This window comes from Papaver somniferum, chromosome 5, assembly GCF_003573695.1.
Source record: "Papaver somniferum cultivar HN1 chromosome 5, ASM357369v1, whole genome shotgun sequence".
NCBI lineage: Eukaryota > Viridiplantae > Streptophyta > Magnoliopsida > Ranunculales > Papaveraceae > Papaver > Papaver somniferum.
This window is the reverse complement of record NC_039362.1, coordinates 49,063,826-49,084,708: the sequence shown is the minus strand read 5'-3', so window position 1 is coordinate 49,084,708 and position 20,883 is coordinate 49,063,826. Positions and strand designations below refer to the sequence as shown.

Sequence of the window (20,883 nt, the reverse complement as noted above, 5' to 3'; positions counted from 1 at the left end):
CTTTACTTTTGATTTTTCTTTTAAACATTTGAATGTTTTCTTAGCCTTCGTAGTAGACATCTTATTTGAACAAATTCTCTTAAGTATTAAGATTTTCCTTTTGTGAGAAATTCTTTTATCAAGGTTATTTCCTCTTGATTGAATCAGATAAAATGGGTCAATCCTCATACGATGAATCCATTGTGATCTTCCTTTACTTGCTTTATGGTTTTCATCTGTGAAAACATCCAAACATGTCGCAGAAGACATGTAACACACAAGGCCGTGTAACTTCTCTGACCATACCTAACTTTGGTCAGTCCCTAGTGTATTATTTTACTCCGAATCTCCAGTATTGACCTTGCTCGAGACTTAGGGTTTCAGTAAAACTCGCAACTGAATTGACTATTTGCAGAAGATAAGCGCCTGCCGTGTCTTGTATATAACTCCAAGATTTAGGGTTTAACACTTGCGCAAATATTTCTTCCATTCCTGAGCTAGTTTTATCGCAGAAGAAACTTCGATTGCCATACTTTTCATCATTATGTCTAGCGATAGTACTTCTTCTCGAAACGGATTTCAGCTGAAGCATGAAATAGAAGCGTCCATCTCGGTAAGTTGTATATCTTCTTGGTCTCTGTTTGATCAAGGTTATTCATCATAGGAAAATGATTTGTTGCAGGATAATCAGAAGAATTCTTCTTCTCATAATTCGAGGGCCAGGCGGACTGTTAGGGCTCCTGCCCGGTATAGATCGTCTCATGTTGAGGCTGGATCATCCATAAGTAATCTTATAATTCTCGAAGTTTTACCGTGCTCCATTCTAATAAAACTAAACACTTCCTCATTTCGTCGCAGGCGGATGTTCGTGTCGTTGTTGATGCTAGAAGGAGAAGGAATGGAAAGTACGTGACTGTGGTTGAGGTTGAAGATAGCAGCAACCGGGTCTGCGAAGACTCTGCAGAATCCGTGGAAGGAGACAGGGTGTATGCTCGTGAATATCCAACAACTGGACTCTTGTTTGAAGCTCATTTGATCAATACTTTCCCGGACAATGAAGTGGTCGGTGGATTCGTCATTCCCAAGTGTCACACGCCGCTTTACACCAAAATCTGGAAAAGATATGGGCATATTGCTACGATCGAAGTGTGGAAAGGTTTTCTACCAACCCTCCTGACTACAGTTGCAGGGTTGTTGCCGATCATTGAGGAGATGGAACAGAGGTATCTGCGAGATGTCAAGAATCAGGAACTGCACAGGTGGGATGAGATGATTTCGAACTGTGATACATTGCGGTTCAATGTAGGCTGGCTTCGTCGTCGGCTCGAGATAATCAAGATTCATAAGGCGGCGGAGGCTGCTGATGCGATTTATGTGACCACTACTTTATTAGAGGAGGAAAAGATGCTGGCTTTGGAGTCGGCGAGGGTCGAGAAGGCAGTCGAGGATTTGAAGACAAAAACCAAAATTTTCCATAAGAAACTTGACAGGGTTTCTTATAGAGATTATCCATTGTTGGACGGTTTGCTCTGAGTGATCATTCGAGAGAGTCTAAGTGTAGGTTTTTGATAAGGTAGGATAATATGAGAGGAATTTTGTTTAATTGATGGATGTTTAATGAACAAATGAGCATCTTTCATGCTTTTTTGAAGGAAATAAATTACATTTGAGATGTATTTGAATAATGGTAAAATATTAATTATTTGTTGTTGATCAAGCATAATAGGCCTTTAGCCATTTGCCGTTGATAATATTTCCTTCCTTTCCTCCGCTGACTGCTAAGATTTTGTAGTAACCACTAGACACTGCTTTGGTGATAACATACGTCCCTTCCCATTTCGGAGAGAACTTAGGAGCAGACATGTCTTGTTGAATATATTTTGCCGTCTTAAATACCAAATCTCCTACTTGGAAAGTTCGAGGCCTTACCATTTTGTTATAAGCTCTAGATATCCTCTGTTTGTAAGCCTCCACATACTTTTCCACTTTATCCCTCCTTGATTCAAGCATGTCCAGTTCAGCAACTCTTGACTTAGACACTTCAGCTTCATCTCATCGTATTCCACTGGCCGCTGCAATCCTTGGTGAAGGAATTTTTATCTCAGCTGGGAGTATAGAATCAGCCCCATAGACGAGCGAATACGGTGATGTTCCAAAATCGAGCTCCTTGGTGCAGTTTTTTAAGCCCACAAAGCCATGGGTAATTGCTCATGCCACGATCGTGGATTATCATGAATTTTTCAACTGATAATCCGGATCAAGGTTTTGTTGGTACTTTCTGCTTGACCATTTCCTTGGGGATAGTATGGTGTGGAGAAAATCTGTTTGATCCCATACTCCTTGAGCAATTTTTCGACATCCTTGTTGGAGAAAGGCGTCCCATTATCTGTGATGATATGTTTGGGGACGCCAAATCTACATATAATGTGTTCCTTGATAAAGGCTGCAATAGTTACCCTTGTAGTACCTCTGAGTGGGATTGCTTCGACCCACTTAGTGAAATACTCAGTAGCTGTGATGATGTATTCATGCTGCTTTGAGGATGCTGGATTGATATTTCCGATGATATCAAGTCCCCAGCTATAGAAAGGCCATAGACTATTCACAGAATGTAATGGGAGATAAGGAGTATGAATAAGGTTACCGTGGACCTGGCATTGATGACATTTCTGGACGTACGCAGCTGCATCATCTTCCATAGTCGGCCAGTAATACTTCTCGTGAATTTGAAGAAACAATTTCTTTTTTCCATGATGTTCTCCTTCATGAGATTCTTTTAGGACTGTCAGAATTTCATTTCCGTCCAGGCATCTCAACAAGTCTCCTCCAAAGCTTTTGCGATACAGGATCCCGTCAAGGAAGACGAATCTTTTAGCTTTCTGAGTGAGTTTGATTGCATCTTTCTTTGCTGGTGGTGATTTATTGTCTCGAAGGTATTCAATGTAAGGATGCCTCCAGTCCCCGATGTGATGAAGTTTCAGGTTCTATAAATGATGAGGAGGCTTCTGACAATTAGGACAAGATCCTTGCAAATTTCTTGATTGCGCTTCCATGGAGGGCCAGTAATACCCGAGTCTTTGAAGTCTTCTATAAAGTGTTATCACCAGCGTCTGTCCACATACTTATTGATGCACACTTTCGAGCCTTTCCTTTGCTTCTTCATCGCCAAGGCATCGTGATGGAGAGGCATCAGGGTTGCGAATTACTAGGCCCCGTGGAGCAGGAAGAAGTTTTTTAGCTCTTTAAGGCTGATTGTTCCTTCTGCTACGGAACTGCTCAGTTCATGAATAATAGGTGCTCTCCAGTCGTTTGCTTGAGCATCTTCAGTTTGACTAAGCCACGTAGATGATACAGCTCGTCTCTGCACTATGATAGCTTTCTCTAACCCTTCGAATTGCAACTTGGAGGCGAGGGTTGCCAAGCAATCAGCATGTCTATTGTTGGTTCGGCCAGTGTGAGTGATAGTTGCATCAGCGAAATGAGTTAGGAGTCGCTGCGCTTCAGCCCTGAATGGAGCAAGCATTATCCCCTTGAGAAAGTATATCCCATTCATTTGATTGACCAACAGTTTTGAATCTCCTCTGATCTCCAGATGTATTGCTCCTGCCTGTTTAGCTAAGGATAATCCTAGCAAAAAGGCTTCATATTCTGTTGAGTTATTTGTATAGTGGAAATCCAGCTTAAATGAATGTGAGAATACTTCACCAGATGGAGAGACCAAGACTATGCCCGCCCCTCCAGTATCGTTGCTAGGAGTAGCAGATCCATCAAAGTACAACAACCACGTTTCTTCCTTGACGACTGAAATTTCTGGGAATTCACCTGGTACATCGTCCTGTGGTGTCGTGGAATCTTCCCCTGGAAAGGAAGCCAGTAGATCTGCTACCGCTTGACCTTTGATTTCTTTGGGAGAAACACATACTATGTCGAAATCTGACATCTGAAGCAGCCATTTTGTAGGTCTTCCTATCAAAGCAGGTTTCGAGAGTAAAAACTTGATGGGATCAGCTTTGGAGACAAGCATGACCCTGTTAGATAGAAAATAATGTCTGAATCTTTGTATTGCATGAGCTAATTCCAGGCACGTTCTTTCAGCTTTCGGGTATCTGATTTGAGCATCTTTCATGGTTCGGTTGTAATAGTAGATTGGATGTCCAAAGCCTTCTTCATCTTCTTGAGCTAGCAGTGCCCCAATAACAATATCACTGGAAGCCGTGTACAATATAAATGGTCGTCCTTGTACTGGAGATCTCATGATTGCGGGGGATAAAAGTATCTGTTGTATCTTCTGGAATGCCTCCTGCTGAACAGCCGTCCATGAGAAATTTGCTCCCTTCTTCAGCAGAGGAGTGAACGAAGCAATAAGCTGAGCCAATCCCGGTATGAAGCGTCTGATGCATGAAACCCTGTAGTTCCTTCACAGTGCGTGGAGGAGGCATGGTAGTAATGGATTTTGCTTTATCAGGATCGACTTTGATCCCTTCAGCAGTGACCAGGAATCCTAGAAACTTCCCAGAAGAAACTCCAAAAGCGCATTCCAGGGGATTCATCTTCAACTCGTATTCCCTGCATCTTTCGAAAACTTGCCTCGGAAATTCTAGATGCGATGCTCGAGCTTTCGATTTCACCACAACGTCGTCGACATAGTCTTCTACTTTCTTATGAATCATATCATGAAATACTGCTGTCATGGCTCGTTGGTAGGTAGCACCTGCATTCTTAAGTCCAAAGGGCATCACAGTGTAGTGAAAGTTCCCAATGGGAGTGCGGAACGCGGTTTTGGCAGCATCATGTTCAAACATCTTGATCTGGTTGTATCCACTGTAACCATCCATGAATGAGAACATACCGTGGCCGCTGGTTGCATCGACGAGCATATCAATGTTGGGTAAAGGAAAATCATCCTTTGGGCAACACTTATTCAGGTTCCGGAAATCTAAACAGCATCTGATTTGACCATTCTTCTTCTTAACTGGGACAACGTTGGCCAGCCATGTTGGATGTTGGATAGGCTTGATAAATCCTGCTACTAGCAATTTCTGAATTTCGACTTTGATTTGTTCCTCGACTTCATGTATGAACTGTCTAGGTGGTTGTTTGACAGCTTTGGAGCCAGGAGTGATATGCAAACGGTGAGTGACCAGCTTGTCGTCGAGACCAGGCATTTCTTCGTACGTCCAAGCAAAGATATCCCGATACTCTTTCAGCAAATTTACTAGGCATGTTCGTTCCTCCAATGATAGTGCAGAACTGATTAAGATTGGTCTCGGGTCTTCTTCTGTGCCGATGTTAACTGTTTCAAGATCATCAGTAGTAGAATTCGTGTCATCTTGCAACTGTTGCGGAGCATCTTGAACCTCACTATCAGGCGATTTCTCGATCTGGCATGATTCATTAGGGCGGGGAGACTCTTGATCAATCTCCCCTATTAATTTTTAATCTTTGCGCCGCCGATAAATGACCCTCCCTTCTGCAACATGGATGGTCATAAAATTGGATCCTGGAGTCGTGACCTGATCCTTCCGGTGTTTGACCGGTGTAGCAGGTGATTTGACTGGTTCTGTCTCTGGAGATAGTGATGACGCATCAGCAGCTTCAATAGTTTTCCAACTTGGAAGTGGAGTACTGTAGATCTTCTTAGGAGGTTCAAGAATGCTCCTATGGGATTCGATGAATTCAGAATCGAAGGCCAGAGCGTAAGAAGATGATGAAGCGGCTATGCGAACGATCTTGTTGTTGAGTAAAGCCTTCATACATTGATGGTAGGTTGATGGGACCACCTTGTTGTCATGGAGCCACGATCGCCCGAGTATCATGTGATAGTCAGGTTCTTGTTCGATCACATGAAACTTCACTTTCGATTGAATCGTCCCTACCCTCAAATCTATATACGCATATCCATACGTATGGCTTTGGCTTCCTTCAAATCATGTCATTAGAATGGGATGGCGAATGATTTTACCTTGTGGGAATCTGGCCATCCTGAGAGTCTTCATAATGACGATGTTTGTGGAAGCGCTTGTGTCAACGAGAGCCATCCTAAATTCGGTGCCTTTGATGAAACCAGTTACGTACAACGCCCGATTATGTCCTTCATCTTCCATGCGATCTTCTTCTCCAAAAGTGATGTTGTCGATCGAATGTTCAGACACCTGGGAGACTTCTTTAACTGCTGGGGTTGGTGGAGTTATTTGCACGTCAGATGATATCTTGCTGAGTGCGGCAAACGTGTCTGTACGCTACTCCCTGAAAAAGTGTAAAAGTTCACACAAATTTTCGATCAATTGTGCAACTTCCTGATCCACCGGCTTCTTATAAGTAGTAAAGCTATAACTTTGAGGGTCGGGTGACAAATCAGTCCCCAGTGTTGGGACTTCTGAAGCGGAGATGCCGCCTAACTCAGATGTCAGTTTGATGAGGAAATCGAGTATGTGGTTCATCGTATTCTTCATCAGATCCATGTTCCTGGCGTGAATCTCCAGGATTTGAGCCAACTCTGTCAGAGTCGGGGTTCTTCCGCCTTCTGTGTCGTTAGATGTAACATTAGAAGGAGGAACATTACCATTTGAAATATTCCGGATCGGGTTTGGATCAGTTGAATTAGTCCTAAGACCAACCATCTTGTGAAATCGTGAGATTGCAACCGAGAGATTAATCTCCCACTGTGGTCGCCAATCTGTAGATAGGGAAAAACGATTTGTTGGTTTTTACGAAATTGAGGAGACGTCCGTGTGGAGACTCCTTGAACCGAGCGAAATTTTGAACCTCACACAGATGCACTGCAAGAAGTGAGTGATTTAAGTTCGAGAGATCAATCTGTAGGACTCTGGACTAAACCAAGAACAATGGTCGTTCCAGAGTCAATTCGGACACAAAAGAGGATGGGTTGATTTGTAGGAGGGAAGCTGAGAAATGTGTGGGATCAATGATGATCTGAGATTGTAGGTGTGTTGTGAATTCAGCGTAAGAACGCTTTGAATGATTGAATTTTACTCAATTGAGAGTGATTGCTCAGACAATGAGTTCGTATAAACGAAAGATTGTCCGTATGAACTTGCCGAGAAATTGCTTGTTTAGACGAATGTTCGAGTATTCGAATCTTGTCTTTTCAATCATGATTTAGAGGTCTTTTTATATTACTAAATTAAAAACACCATGATCCCATGAAGTGTGACAGTTGCTGGAATCAGAGTGTGGGGAAGTGGGAAATCGTGTTAAAACCAGTTGCTCATCGTGCGGAGACTTGGTTAATTTTCCACCCACTACTTTGCTGACTCTTCCAACTGATTGCACGACTTGCTCACATTCTCGTCGTGGGTGAACATACGTGTCGTAGACCGCCAGACCAAAACCCTAGTTAATATCCCCCCATGTGACACGATTGATATCTCGTGATTGTGGAGTCAGTTGCTGACATTATGGAACGATGAGTCCATGTATTGCTGAGTTGAACATGATTTGCAAATGTTCTGAAACTCATGAATTAAATATGTCTGTTGAGACGAGGTATTATTATGTTGATTACCAAAGACGAACAAACTGTGTTGCTGAATTGTTGAATATTGATAGTTGAACTAATATTCTTGAATCTGAGCAAATATTGCCGGGTTGAGCGAATATTGCTCATTTGATGAATTGTTGGTAGCAGGACCAAATAAAATATTAATTTAAGATTCTGACTGCTGGGTCGAGCATAATAAATAAAAATGTTGATCATGGAATCAACATAAAATTATCAGTTTTTTAATCTGCTCAGATCATGTTTTTGCAGAGCCCTGGATTCAAAAACCCTAATTTTAATGAAATGATGATTTATTCAAAATCAACCACAGAGTGAAGCAAGGACCGACCACATGGGATGATGAGTCCACCATGTAACACCCAGATGCTCGAATGAGCAAAATACCAAAGTCTCTTGAGGACCAGTTGGTGAAAGAATGATTAAATGCTAGTTTAATCATTTATTAAAATAATGCTCGTGTGAGCGACAGATAACAAAACCTAGCCATGAAAACATGAGGGACCGACCAAGAGGTCATGGGACCAGCTCTTGGTGACCGTGGGACCAACTGATGTTTGGAAAGAGTTTGAACCTAATATGAGCAATTGAGCAAATTAGGTTAAAATCATTAAAATGTGTGGGACCGGCTGTTTGGAAGCCTTAGGGTCACCCTTGGTCGGTCAAGGGGATGTTCCCATGTCACCATGGTGTCCGTGTCTCAGTCCTGAGAGTTTCAATATTTTTCGATGTGCGTTTGAGCAACATTTTGAGAAAATATGCAGAATCCAGGGTTTTGCTGAAACTAGGAAAAATACATAAGATGATGAAAAATAATGAATAAAACAGAGAATTACAAGGTGTGGGACCGGCCATGGCTAGGGCATGGCCGGCCGTCTGACAAGCACTGTCCCACACTTTTCCCAGTTTTATGTAATTTTGCGTATTTTCTCTGAATTGAGGGAAATCCCATGAAACCGGAGAATTTTATGAAATTAGGGAACTTCCATGAGATGACAGAAATAAAATAATAATAAAATAGGAAGTGATGGAGTGTGGGACCAGCAATGGCCAAGGCATGGCCGACCGGTCAACAAGCACGGCCCCAGGGCACTCTTCCCAATTTTATGTAATTTTCGTAATTTTATCGAATTTTCATAAAATCAGAGATATTTGTTGAAACCAAGGTATTTTGTTGAAATGAGGGAGTTTTCATGGAATGAGGAAAACAAAACAAATAACAATAATAGAATAAGAGGCGTGTGGGACCGGGTAGGGCGTGACGGCCGGCTAGGGCCTGGTCCCACGAGTTTTCTTAATTTTATAATATTTTTCATGAGTTTAGGGAAAATTCATGAAATCAGGGAATTTTCATGGATTGAGAGAAATAATAAAATAATGGGGACGTGAGGTGTGGGATCGGCCACGGCTAGGGCATGGTCGGCCGGCTGGTGCTCGGTTCCGTGACACCGTTCCCTAATTTTATTATTTTCTTGACATAAAGAAATATCATGAGATTAAAGAATATCCTTGAATCGAAGGAGATTTGCTCGAACGAGAGAATTTTCATGAGATCGGGGAAAAATAATAAAATATGATAAAATATAAAATTGGGCGTGGGACTGGTCACGGCATGATCGGCCGGCTGGTGAGCCCAGTCCCTGGCGACTTTGCTAATATTTTATTATTATTATTTTTCCTTCCTATTTTGCATAGGTTCATCGTTCATTCGTATTTTTGAAATGCTCGTTTGCGCATTCAAATGCTGGTCTGTGCATTATTGCTAAGTACACTTGCACCATTTTAGTCAGGGCTTATTCGATGCTCAGATGCATGTTTCGTCGAATATTTATCACTATCCCGTGGAATTCTGCTGGGAAGAACCACGAATTGAAATGACGAAATATAACGAAGAATCGTAGAATATTTCTGGATATTCAGGCGATTAGAGATAATTAACTGATGGCTCTATACTAGCAGGACTTCCTATCTAGGAGCATTAATTATCTGAGAGTTGAGCAATATGAACTTGCTGGAGTATCATATTTCTCCTATATAGCGAGGGAAAACCTGGTTGCATCCTGAAGACGTTGTCGCTCTATACTAGCAGGCATGCTGTCTAGGAGCCGTCCAATCTTTCGATTCTATATAGAAATAATTACTGAAATTTCTCAGTATTCATGAGATGTGCCGTGGCCTCAGCTGGGAGACTACACATCTACAGATACTCTGATAGACAGCCTTCTCAGTCAGAGATTTTATGGTATGAGCTTTCACGCTTTGTTGAGAGACATGAGTCTCAATACTCATCTGATTGCCGGATCGGGAGTATGCATAATTATGGTCTTACAATTTTTCCATTGTCGAAAATCCACCGTCTACACCATTTCCACCGTTCCACGAACCAGGAGCCATCAACACCATCTTCATCCTCCATCTCCACGATTGATCCAAAGTTTCAACGCCATCTCTACCCGTTCTGTGGTCAAGAAAATGGCGTCGTTTCCACCATCCCATGGACTGAAGCCGTTTCCACCATTCCACGGACTGAAGCCGCGTCCACCATTCCACGGACTGAAGCTGTTTCCACCATCCACGGACTGAAGCCGTTTCCGCCATTCCACGGACTGAAGCCGTTTCCACCATTCCACGGACTGGAGCCAAGCGCCATCTCTGTTGATCAGTATCCACAATTCCAGCGTCATCTCCGCTCGTGGTCAAGCCAGACATCATCATCATTCTGTAGCTAAGGTTGCGACGCCAGCATTAGCATTCCACAGCCGAACCTGCATCACCAGCGTTAACGCTCCGTGACCCAAGCCAGCAGCGCCATCATTACCGCTCTGTGGTTGAAGTTGCAGCGCCATCATCACCGCTCCGCGGCCAAAGTTGCAGCGCCAGCATCAATGGTCCATAGCCGAAGTTGCAGTGTTAACATCAGACCCATGGCCCTAATTGGCGCCAATGTTCCGAGAAACAAAGTTCTACGGCCAAATCAACGCCAGCACCCTGTGGCCAAGCCGGAAATACGCCAAGCCTCCAGCACAAAGATCATAGACTACTCACCCCTCTTGCCAAAGGTTAGTCGAATTTTCCTGGCAATCTCTTCATGTCTTGCCCTTTCGATTTTACTCTTGTCTGTCACCATCTCATGCTTACGCCGCAACAATGCCACTATTACGTGCTAAGAAGGGGACTTAATGTTGATGGTGGTTTTTAGCTCAGGGCTAAAATTGTAAAATCCTGCATTTAATATGCCGTCACTCTGCAAAGAGACAGAGCCATGTAAAAGTGATGAGTGTTCAACCTCTTCACTGGCATGTTTATTGAGCAACTCAATATTTTCTTATGAAATTTACCCAGAATGGTGCATGTAGCAACAATCCCAGATATTATGTAAATTTTGGCACCTTGCCTGTATGCAATTAATATAAGTTTCTTCGAATGCTTTCTGTGCTATGTTCCCCGGCCGAACCCTTAATGTTGATATGGCATGACAATTTGTGTTCACTCGCAGTAGAGTAGCACGAATTTCCAAATATCAAAGATAAGGTCTTTGCATAAGGTATTCAATCAGAAAGCATGCTGCTCTCTGGCAATGAACTTAAAATAACTCTGTGTCAACATATAGAATTCAATAAATTACCCTCACTAACTTGCAAAAGTTAGGGTTTTTATCCTTGCATAATATATCAGACCTTGTTTGTCGAAATTAAGCCTAGGTAAACTAGGTAATTAATCCGCCATGGATTAGCAGGTGCAAAATCTTTCCCAGAATCAGAAATAAAGGAGCAACAGCAAAGGGAGGCGTGGCCATGCATTAGGCCAGCCGGCATCATTTGCCATTGGCCACGCCCCATTTTGCCTAACCGGCTTTATTTCCCTCGACCAATCAGGTCGTTTTAAATCCTCCACGGCGCGCTGGAAGTGTGGCCACGCCCTTGCTCGCCGGCTCCCTTTCCCATCGACCAATCAGGTCGCTCTAAATGCGCCACACACATTCAGAATGAGGCCGTCCCCATGTTGCTTGCCGGACCCTTCCCATCGACCAATCAGGTCGCTTTAAATCTGCCACAGTGCACTGGAAGTGTGGCCACGCCCTTGCTTGCCGACCCCCTTCCCATCGAACAATCAGGTCGCTCTAAATGCGCCACATGCATTCAGAATGAGGCCGGCCCATGCTTCTTTCCGGACCCCCTTTCCATCGACCAATCAGGTCGCTTTATATCCGCCACGGTGCACTGGAAGTGTAGCCACGCCCTTGCTTGTCGGCCCCCTTCCCATTGACCAATCAGGTCGCTCTAAACTTGCCACACGCATGCCAGAAGTGTGGCCACACCCGCGTTTGGCCGGCCCTCTCTTTTTCGACCAATCAGGTTGCTCTAAACCTGCCACAGTATTAAAAAAGAGAGGCAAAATTGCGCCAATACCAAATTGGATTTCCAAAGTTGCTCCCAATGCGCTAACTGACATACCAAACGTGCATGCACAACATGCCGGACGTGCCACTTTGCCACAAAAGCATACCGAACGTGGCAACATACCATAAATAGTGCACTTACGTGCCAACCCATCTTATGTCCGTGGCCAACGCCATAACAGACTTCAATGTGGTTATCCTAACTGGAAACACGACCCCGCATGGTCGAGACCCTAATTTCCAGTCCTGGTGCAAATTTATCCACTTCGGGCCCACAACATGCCACGAGCCGTGTGAGACCCAGGAAACTCTAAAAAAGACGTCATATCATAGCCGCCCGTGGTAATCCTTAATCCTGTGGCCGTTTCCACATGATGGCATGGCTATGGTTCTTTTGGCGTGGCTATGGCACCATTTGCACAAAACGCCGATACGCCACAGCCACATGTTGCATGCACTAATTAGGGCTTTGGCACGCCAAACCCTAATTTAGGCAAAGTTTCTATGCCAACCAAGCTAAGTAATGTTTCCCAGAGCATTGGGATTGATGTGGCAACAAGGCCAATGTTGTCGGAGCCATATTTGGGTCTAACACCAATATGCCAAAACAGCCGCCACGGCTACGCCACTGATATGCCGCTATGACATGGCTACGCTAGGCGCCACTATGCCAATGGCGCCACTTTGATATTCAACAAGATATGGTCATAATCAATGGCCATCCTTCCTCATGAGATGCAATCTCGGCCATCCAAGTTCGCCACCGAACTGACATACTTGTGGCAAGTTACGTGACCAGACGCCTAAATCTAGTAGCCATGGCTACGCCAGGCGCCACCTGCACCACCGTGTCATTGGCATGCACGAGCCATGCCGGCCATGCCACATTGTCACTGGCGTACATCAAAACACCATTGCGCCATTATCATGCGCCAACAGAAGGTAGACATAATCAACGACTACCCTTCTTCACAAGATGTAATCTCGGCCGTCCGAGTTCGCTACCGAACTGACAGGCCTGTGGTAAGTTTTAGGCAACCAGCCAAAACGAGCCTAATAGCATCACATGCTATTTTCCTGCGGTAAGTCCCTTGACTTTGACTTTCCACACGTAACAAAGTGCTACATGTTTTCCACGAAAATACTCGAGACATCAAACATGTCACAAACTGGGGGGGGTGCTCATTAGGGTATTTGTCTGGCGGTTTACAGCGTGCGGCGTGCAATACGCCCGTTACAAGAAAGTGTCATGAAGAAGGGCGCTAGTAATGGTAAGAAGTAATGGTGTAAACGTTTCCTTCATCATGGAAGCATAAATTCTAACGTTACACGTTACTCCACTCTGCCATAACTCAGTCGTTTCTACTTCCTACGAGATCAGGGTACGTTTGATTACGACTTGAATAAATGGGTTTCACCTATTTTCCACCAAGAACAAGTTTTTGGTCGGCAACAACGTAGTATCCAGAAATCACCAAGAACTAATAGCTTTCCATTCTGCTAGCCAGTTCTACTTTCTGATACAAGTCGTAAACAACCACACCTTCAGAATCAACGATTCTGGTCTCAACACTCTCTTCGCTTCCCTCCCTAAAACCAACCCTTCTCCTTCACTTTGTGACCAAAGCAAGCCTGGAACGGTGATTTCTTGGTTTAGGACAGGATTGTACAGATTGATCTCTCGAATCAAAAGTACTCCCGTGCAGTGCATCGTTTAGGGTCTAGACTCATTTCTCATCAACACACAGGAATTTACCAAAATCGGCAGAACCCGTTTTCACCTACAAACAACCACGTACTCTGATCCCACGTGGTTGACGACTGCGCCTTTGTACTAAAAGTTGTGCAGACTGCTCAGCTACCTCTGACAGACAGACACACCCATGTGCCTATACTACGACCTATTGCTTAATAATTAAGCAATCTTGGTAGTGATTTGGTGTACTCTATTGTAGCGTACTTTGATACTCCAACCTTTAACATTGCGCCACACGTTGATACAGATAACTTCATAACTTAGCATCCTAAGGAGAGATGTAGTCTGCGTTGTTGTAACATAATAAGTTTCTCCACCTTTAATATTGTGCCACATGGCACGGTAGATTTTTGGTATCTACATCTATAATGAAGTTTTAATCAACAAGAAATTAGAGAAAAGTGTTACATTGTCAAGATTCTACGAAGTTCAAGAGTTATCATCGACAGTTGAAGACCGAAGACGAAGATAAAGACAAGGATTGAAGACCGAAGACGTTTCTATGGATGCTGTGAGAGTGGTGCTAACTGCACGTTGAACAGATAACGAGGTAAGTAAGCATATTTCCACCTTCGTTAAGTGGTTGATTTCCTTTCTTAGAGATCGTCAGAAAAAAGGGTTTTTAAAAAATTATAAAAGATGTGGGTTTTCAAAACAATTCAGAAGGTTTTGCCTTCCTACCATTTAACGTGTCGCAAGATTCTCTCCTCATTCCTACCTGGACACATGTGTGACCCATAAAAAAGTTGCTTATTATTGAGAGCAACTTCTTAAAACCCTTTCTTGTGAGGCAGAGTCGAGATTTTTGATCACTCTCGAACCTGGATTCTTTCTATAAGGGATGGTTATTTCTCTCTCAACTTTTAAGGATGATATTTTGTTCATATATTTGTCTAACTTCTTATGACTAGTGTGCAGAATTTCTATGTCTTCTTAGCGCGTTGGATGCTATCATTTCGGAGAACTAGTAGGTTTTGTGGGTATACCTTTTGTAAGTCCTCACGAGACTATAACTCGTCCACTAGGGACACCTAGGGGTTCAAAGGCTTGTTATACATGCTAAGTGTGACCGTAGCCTCGACGACACGGAGTTGTATGTATGTTTTAGAATTGTTTAGTTTGATTTGCTTGAGGACTAGCAAAGTCTAAGTCTGGGGGAATTTGATAGGTGTTGTAAACACCTTAATTAGTATCTATTGTTTATGCTTTATTTTCCACTTTTATTGTAAATTTTGTATCTTGTGTTTACTTTTGAGTATTTAGGTACTTTGGAGTCATTTGGAGCGTAAAGGGCAAAAAGATCAATTGATGGGCGGAATATATTTGGAGCCGGCGAGGTTGCGCGAGATGGAGGTGAAGAATGAATTGTCAGTTCCTCAAAACTGACAGTTGAGTTGAGAAAGGAATTAGGTTGTCAGTCTTTCGAAACCGACAAGTCGTGTATGAGTTGGTAGCTCTTATCTGGAGAGTGGGTGTCTTGAGTGCTTTCAATCATTACCAAGCCCTAAAAGCAAGAGAAGTGATTTCCCTTCCCAATCATTTCCGTCTACAATTCAGAGACGAGAGAAGAAAAGCAGTAGTTTCTGCTGTTACCATCAAGAGATCATATCGAGAGAGAAAATCAAGAACATGGAGAGTTATAATGATCCTGATGCCGCCAAGAACAAGAAAATAAGGAGTTGATGATTAAATTGAGAAGACTAGGGTTTGATTCAGATTCAATTGACAGAGAAGATGTGATGAAATTCAGAGACAAGAAGAAGGAATAAGAGATGGGTTTCGTTCAACTTCGAGTTAATAGAGCAGTTGTTGCTGTAATTGATTCTTAAACAACACAGGGAGAAGAAGATGGTGATGAGAAGTCAATAAAGAACAGATCGATGGGAGTCTGTTTACGCTAATTGAATTTGAGAAGGATGTTAGGGTTTGGTAGATTGCAGTTGCTGCTGATGAAGAAGAGATGAAAATGAAGATGGGTTTTGAGTTCTAGTCCCGGTTTTGTCAGAGATCGAGATGGTTTTGTTGTTCATGGTGGTCAAAAACATGAAGCTGTATCAGTGGTGTTGTGCTAATGAAAAGAGGTTGAGCTGCTGCTGTAATCTTGAAAGAACTCAGTTAATGGAGATTGTTCGAAAAGGAAGAGGAGCTGATGTTGTTGTTGTTATAGTGATGACTAGAACATGAAGTTGAGATTGGTGTGGGATTGCAGAAATGGTTTACTAGGTTTGGAATTGTTTCAGAACTGGTGATGGGTATGAAAGAGATGGAGTTAAGAATGGAAAAAACGGGTTTCTTACGGTGGTGCAGCTGAAGTGAATCTGGTGGTTGGCAGTGAATGAAATGGGTTCTGAATTGAAACTACAAGGAAGAACAATCCGCAATTGATGGATGGGATGACTTTATGGTGGTTAGATGAATGGCAGTTGGTCTTGGTTTGGCACTGCAATGAGCTAAATTGCAGGTGATGTATGAGCTAGCTGTTGTCGGTACCTGACTTAACAGTGCAAGACTGAAGTTATGATGTTGTTGGTGGTTTTGGTGTGCAACTGAAGTTACAGGAGCAACCAGGTGATGTTGTTGGATTTAGTGCAGATGAGATTAAGAAGCACAGAAAGTGCAGTTGCAAATTGAGATGGCTTAAGGCAATAGTGATGCGCAGCTGTTATGTTTGATGTTGTTGCCATTGAGAAGAATCAGAAGAAGAAATGAGTTAAACTGTATGGAATGGATGTTTTTGATCTGAAGGTTGAATGCAAGCGGGGACTTTGGCTTGAACTGAACTGGACCTGCAATGTAATGCAGGTGGTATGTCAGAGATGGTGTCTTGTGTTGGTGACTGCAAGCAAGATGTTGCTACGCGGATGGATTTCGGTGATGGTTATGAAGATGCAAGTGGTGGTATGAATGGCTGGACATTAGATAGATGTTAGGAGCAGAATGAGTTGAGCAATTGCAGTTGAGAATGCGGTTGCGAAGAAGTTAGAATGATGCAGCAGCTGGTGGAGGTAATGTAGAGCCATCATGACTGGAGTTGAACTGGTGAAGCGCAATTATTGTGCACTCAAGCAACATCCTGTGCAAATGGCCTAGGCTAAGGTCACTCAGATCCTGACTCAGTTCCTACTCAAATCCTGACTCAGTAAGACCGTTTGTCAGCTGTTACTTTTAACGGTGTGCCGTTATGTTTGATCGGTGGTGACTGGGTGGACATTGCCGGTCACCTGTCTACTTCCCGGTGATTTTTCGGCATTTTCCGGCCATTTTACCAATTTTCCGACGACCACTTTTGGGGCATATTTTCTACATGGGTATTTTCACATATGGACTTGGTGGATCACATTGGATATGGATTTTGGAGGATTGACCTAGTTTTGGAAAGATGAAAAGCTACAAAAAGAAAAAGTCTTCTACTTCTTTGGATATCACATATTATACTTGGAGCTATTGGAGGAGAGACGCTATTCTACTAGGGTTTGCTTTGTTTCATCTTCTTTATTCATTATTATTATATTGATTAACTCCATAGCTAGAGTAGCTAAATCTTATATTATTGGTTAAGAATGTAGTCCAATTTCGAGAACTTGTGCTTGATTAATGCATTAGTTTTCTCTCTTGATTATCGTTCAAACTTCTACTGTTTTTATAATCACATTGATGTATTGTGATAGGATTTAGATGTTTCTTTAGTTGAGTGGCCAATCAATTGAATTCACATCCTTGTCCATAGCTAATTTAGGGTTTTCATCAAACGATAACCCCAAATACAAGTAGCATGATATGATCACGGTTTGTAGTGATATACTCTTGTGATCATATGTAGAGTTTGACCATTGTCCGAATTGTCATGCGCAATGTATGACAATTGCAGTGATTAGCCTATTTCTGAAACGTAATGCTCATAGGAATCGAACTTAATTAGCGCAAGGCGTTAGGTTATTCTTTAGGTAGAATTCACATACGCAGCTCTAGTGTGTGTATTGATGAACTTAGGAATTTAACGGATTATCTTGCTCACTTGATAGTCTAGGGCTTTTGATGATAAAGAGATTAAATTGTAATTTTAATCATGTATGCAAGCACGTGTTTAAGATTGAAGATGAACTCCTTGGCCAATATCTTTCTCTCATTGATTATTTCTCCAATTTACTTTGCTTTTGATTTACTTTTATAGTTTTATTGTTTGCTTAAAATCAGAAATTCCCCCCAATTGGTTACTTAGGAAATAAAATACATAATAACTATAATTTCCTCTTTGTGAAAACGAACTCTTTCTTATCATATACTTTAGAAAAGTGAAATTATTTTTGACGCATACGACAGCGATCAGCAGGCTAGGCGGTAGGTGGTCATATGTGATGAGTCAAGTCGTGAAAATGAGACTTGATGTGACTTAGCTCTCAAAAATAGCACATGGTGCTTTTATATTAAATAAATAATTAAATTATTTATAAATCGTGATATTTAAGAAATATTGTTCATCATCGATGCATATAAAGCATCGCTTTTAAGCAAGCAACTCAAATTAATTCGATACATAAGAAGTGATGTTGTTAGGAGCGCAACCAGCCTTATTTGATCGAGCGGTTGGAAGTCAAGTAAATTGACTGAAGGCGGGGTAACCGACTCATGAATAAGGGGAGCAACTGACAGCAATCATGGCGTCCCATTGGTGACCTAGGATTGGACCTAAGTCGGTCAAATCATCTAGCAAAGTGGAATGGTTGAGATGATTTTGCGGCAGTTGTCGATTACCGTTAATTTATTTAAGACTCTTGTGAGTAGCGTGGCCAACCAACTTTGGGTAGCCGCCAGGAGTCGTATGGGTAGGCTGAGGTCAGGGCGATCGGTCCTCATGGAAGGGAGGCTGTCGTTGTTCACGACAACATCTCATTGGCTCCTTGAAATAAGATCTGGGTCGGTCGATTCGGATAGCGAAGTTGTATGACGAGATCAATTTGCGGAAGCTACATACTGTCGTTGGTCGGATTTGAGGTTTTTAAAGTCGTATGACCGGCCTACTTTGGATTATCGGTTTGGGGCATTGCTGACAGGTTTGAAGCAATGCGATTGGTCGAAGCTAAAGTTGAGCGGCCAATGAGCATGTCCGCGCCTTGCTGGTCGCTTAAAATCAAACCTAGGTCGGTCGACTCGGTTGGCGAAGTTGGACGGCCATGATTGATTTAAGGCTGTCATGTGCGGTCGTAATTCGATTGAAACTCTTTCTTCACCGCGCGACTGGCCTATTTTGGCTAACAGTTATCGTTGTTGCTGGCAGGCTAAGAGAGTTCTGATTGGTTGAAACAGAAGTGTGTCTTCCCATGAGTACATGGGACTTGTTCGGTCATGTTTGCAAGACCCAAGGTTAGCTAACGGAGCTTACCAAGTTGGGTGGTTGTGATCAATTTGCGACTCTCTTGGACGACTAAGATCTATTTTCGTAAGGATTGTAAGCACGTCGACCAGCCTACTTTCACTTTAATTAAAAGTGTTTGGAGCAATTTGATTGGTCAGTGGGAAAGAGGGACTGACGGCCAGCAACATGAGGCATGACCGGTTGGTGATAGGTGGCACAAACTAGGGCAAATCGGCCGGCCAAGTGGCGCGGCCGTGCTCCTTTTGCTGCTACTTTCATTCGTCGCAATCCTTATTTTCCAATTTTTAATAGGATTCTTCTACTACTAGTTCCATTATGGACCAATTTCCTAGTTTGCCTGGTTTTAGTCTCGACCAATAGGGATCGAGATATCGCGCAGGCCGCAAAATACCTAATTTTTTGTAAATTGATAAAAATAGGTTAGGAAAATTGATTTTTGCGAGCTGACACAAAATTAATAAATTTTTTGTGAATTTTGTGCATTGGTACAAAATCACTAATTTTATTCTCAGAAAGCAGCGCAGCTTGCGTGCTTCTGATTGAGAACTTTCATGCACATCTTAATCCTGACACTTCGGGAAACTCATGCTGCTCAGCCAAGAACGGACATTAGTTGTCATATCATGTCAATATTAAGAGTTCAGCTGAGAACATAGCATAGGAAAAATACTCAGCAAGCCATGCATTAATGAGTAATGTAGGTGGGAGATTAATAAATTTACAGAATGTCTGGGATTTTGCGACTACACTATTCTGAATAAATTTCATATATAAGTATACTGAATTGGTCATACATATATAAGTACAGAGGCGTAGGCACTCGTCACTTTTAAATATCTCTATTTCTTTGCAGAACGAATGCACATAAATACAGGGTTTTACAGTTTTAACCCTGAACTGAAAACCACCATCAACAGATAGCAACGCTTACGAGTTCAACCGAGCAGTGCTCTAACAGTAACTAACTGATATTTGATGTGGAGGTGGAAGTGGTACCCTTTATGTTTGATTTCTCTATTGGGTATTTTGAGATTTTGGATAACATGTGTACCTACTAACTTGGTCTTAGAATAATATAAAGAACAGTTGTGCTTTGTTTAGCTTGCATAGCTTTTGATAAAGGGTGCAGATCAATTAAGGTTTTTTCCTATAGGGAAGGGGAATTGGTTTTTAGAGCATACCTAGTCTGGAAATTTGAATTGTTCAGAGTTTCAATTGTTCTTTTTCTGATTTCTGACTATGATTTTAATGTTTCTGTACTAATACAGATATGGAAATCACAGACTGAAGTTGATGCAATATGAAAGCAGGCAGCCAAGCAATATCACTAGAGTCTAGAAGACATTGTATTTCTTTTGCTGTTGTTCTGCATTTGTTTGTGATTGTGACTTTGTGGGTTGTAGGCTTTGTACTTTCTTTTCACGTGTGAGACAGTAGTGTCAGTGTGGATGTTAGAACATTTTGAATGTGTTAGAAGACAGATAACTGAAATGGAATTCTCAACTCAGTTTTTTTTTCCAGTTTTTTTTTTTTTTTTTTTTTTTTTTTTTTTTCCAGAATCCGGATTTTATCGGAATTTTCAATATCTCAGCATATCATAATCGGATTGGGATTTTTGGATTCCGTCGGATGTTATCGGATATCAGATAACCTTAACCTTATCGGAACCGGATTGGCCAAAATCGAACAGAATTTAATCTGTTGACACCCCTAGGTAGTCTACTTAGCCTCAACTATACGAAGTTGATATTAGATTTTGTATAACGGCTTAATTATGAGAGTATTCAAAACTGGACTAGGTCTTGGGGTTTTTCTGCATTTGTGGTTTCCTCGTAAACAAAATCTTGTTGTGTCAT

General features: G+C 42.2%; 1 protein-coding gene across 1 annotated transcript; it reads right to left on the bottom strand.

Annotated features, from left to right (window-relative positions):
- Positions 1-3,184: 3,184 nt before the first annotated feature.
- Positions 3,185-4,234, bottom strand: LOC113279029. The gene has a single exon (XM_026527747.1). The coding sequence runs from the start codon at positions 4,232-4,234 to the stop codon at positions 3,185-3,187; it is 1,050 nt and encodes a 349-aa protein (XP_026383532.1).
- Between the last annotated feature and the right edge of the window lie 16,649 nt (positions 4,235-20,883).

Excerpts from the sequence above, each read along its gene's own strand:
- LOC113279029 (XM_026527747.1), bottom strand. The coding sequence starts at position 4,234 with ATGAGATCTCCAGTACAAGGACGACCATTTATATTGTACACGGCTTCC.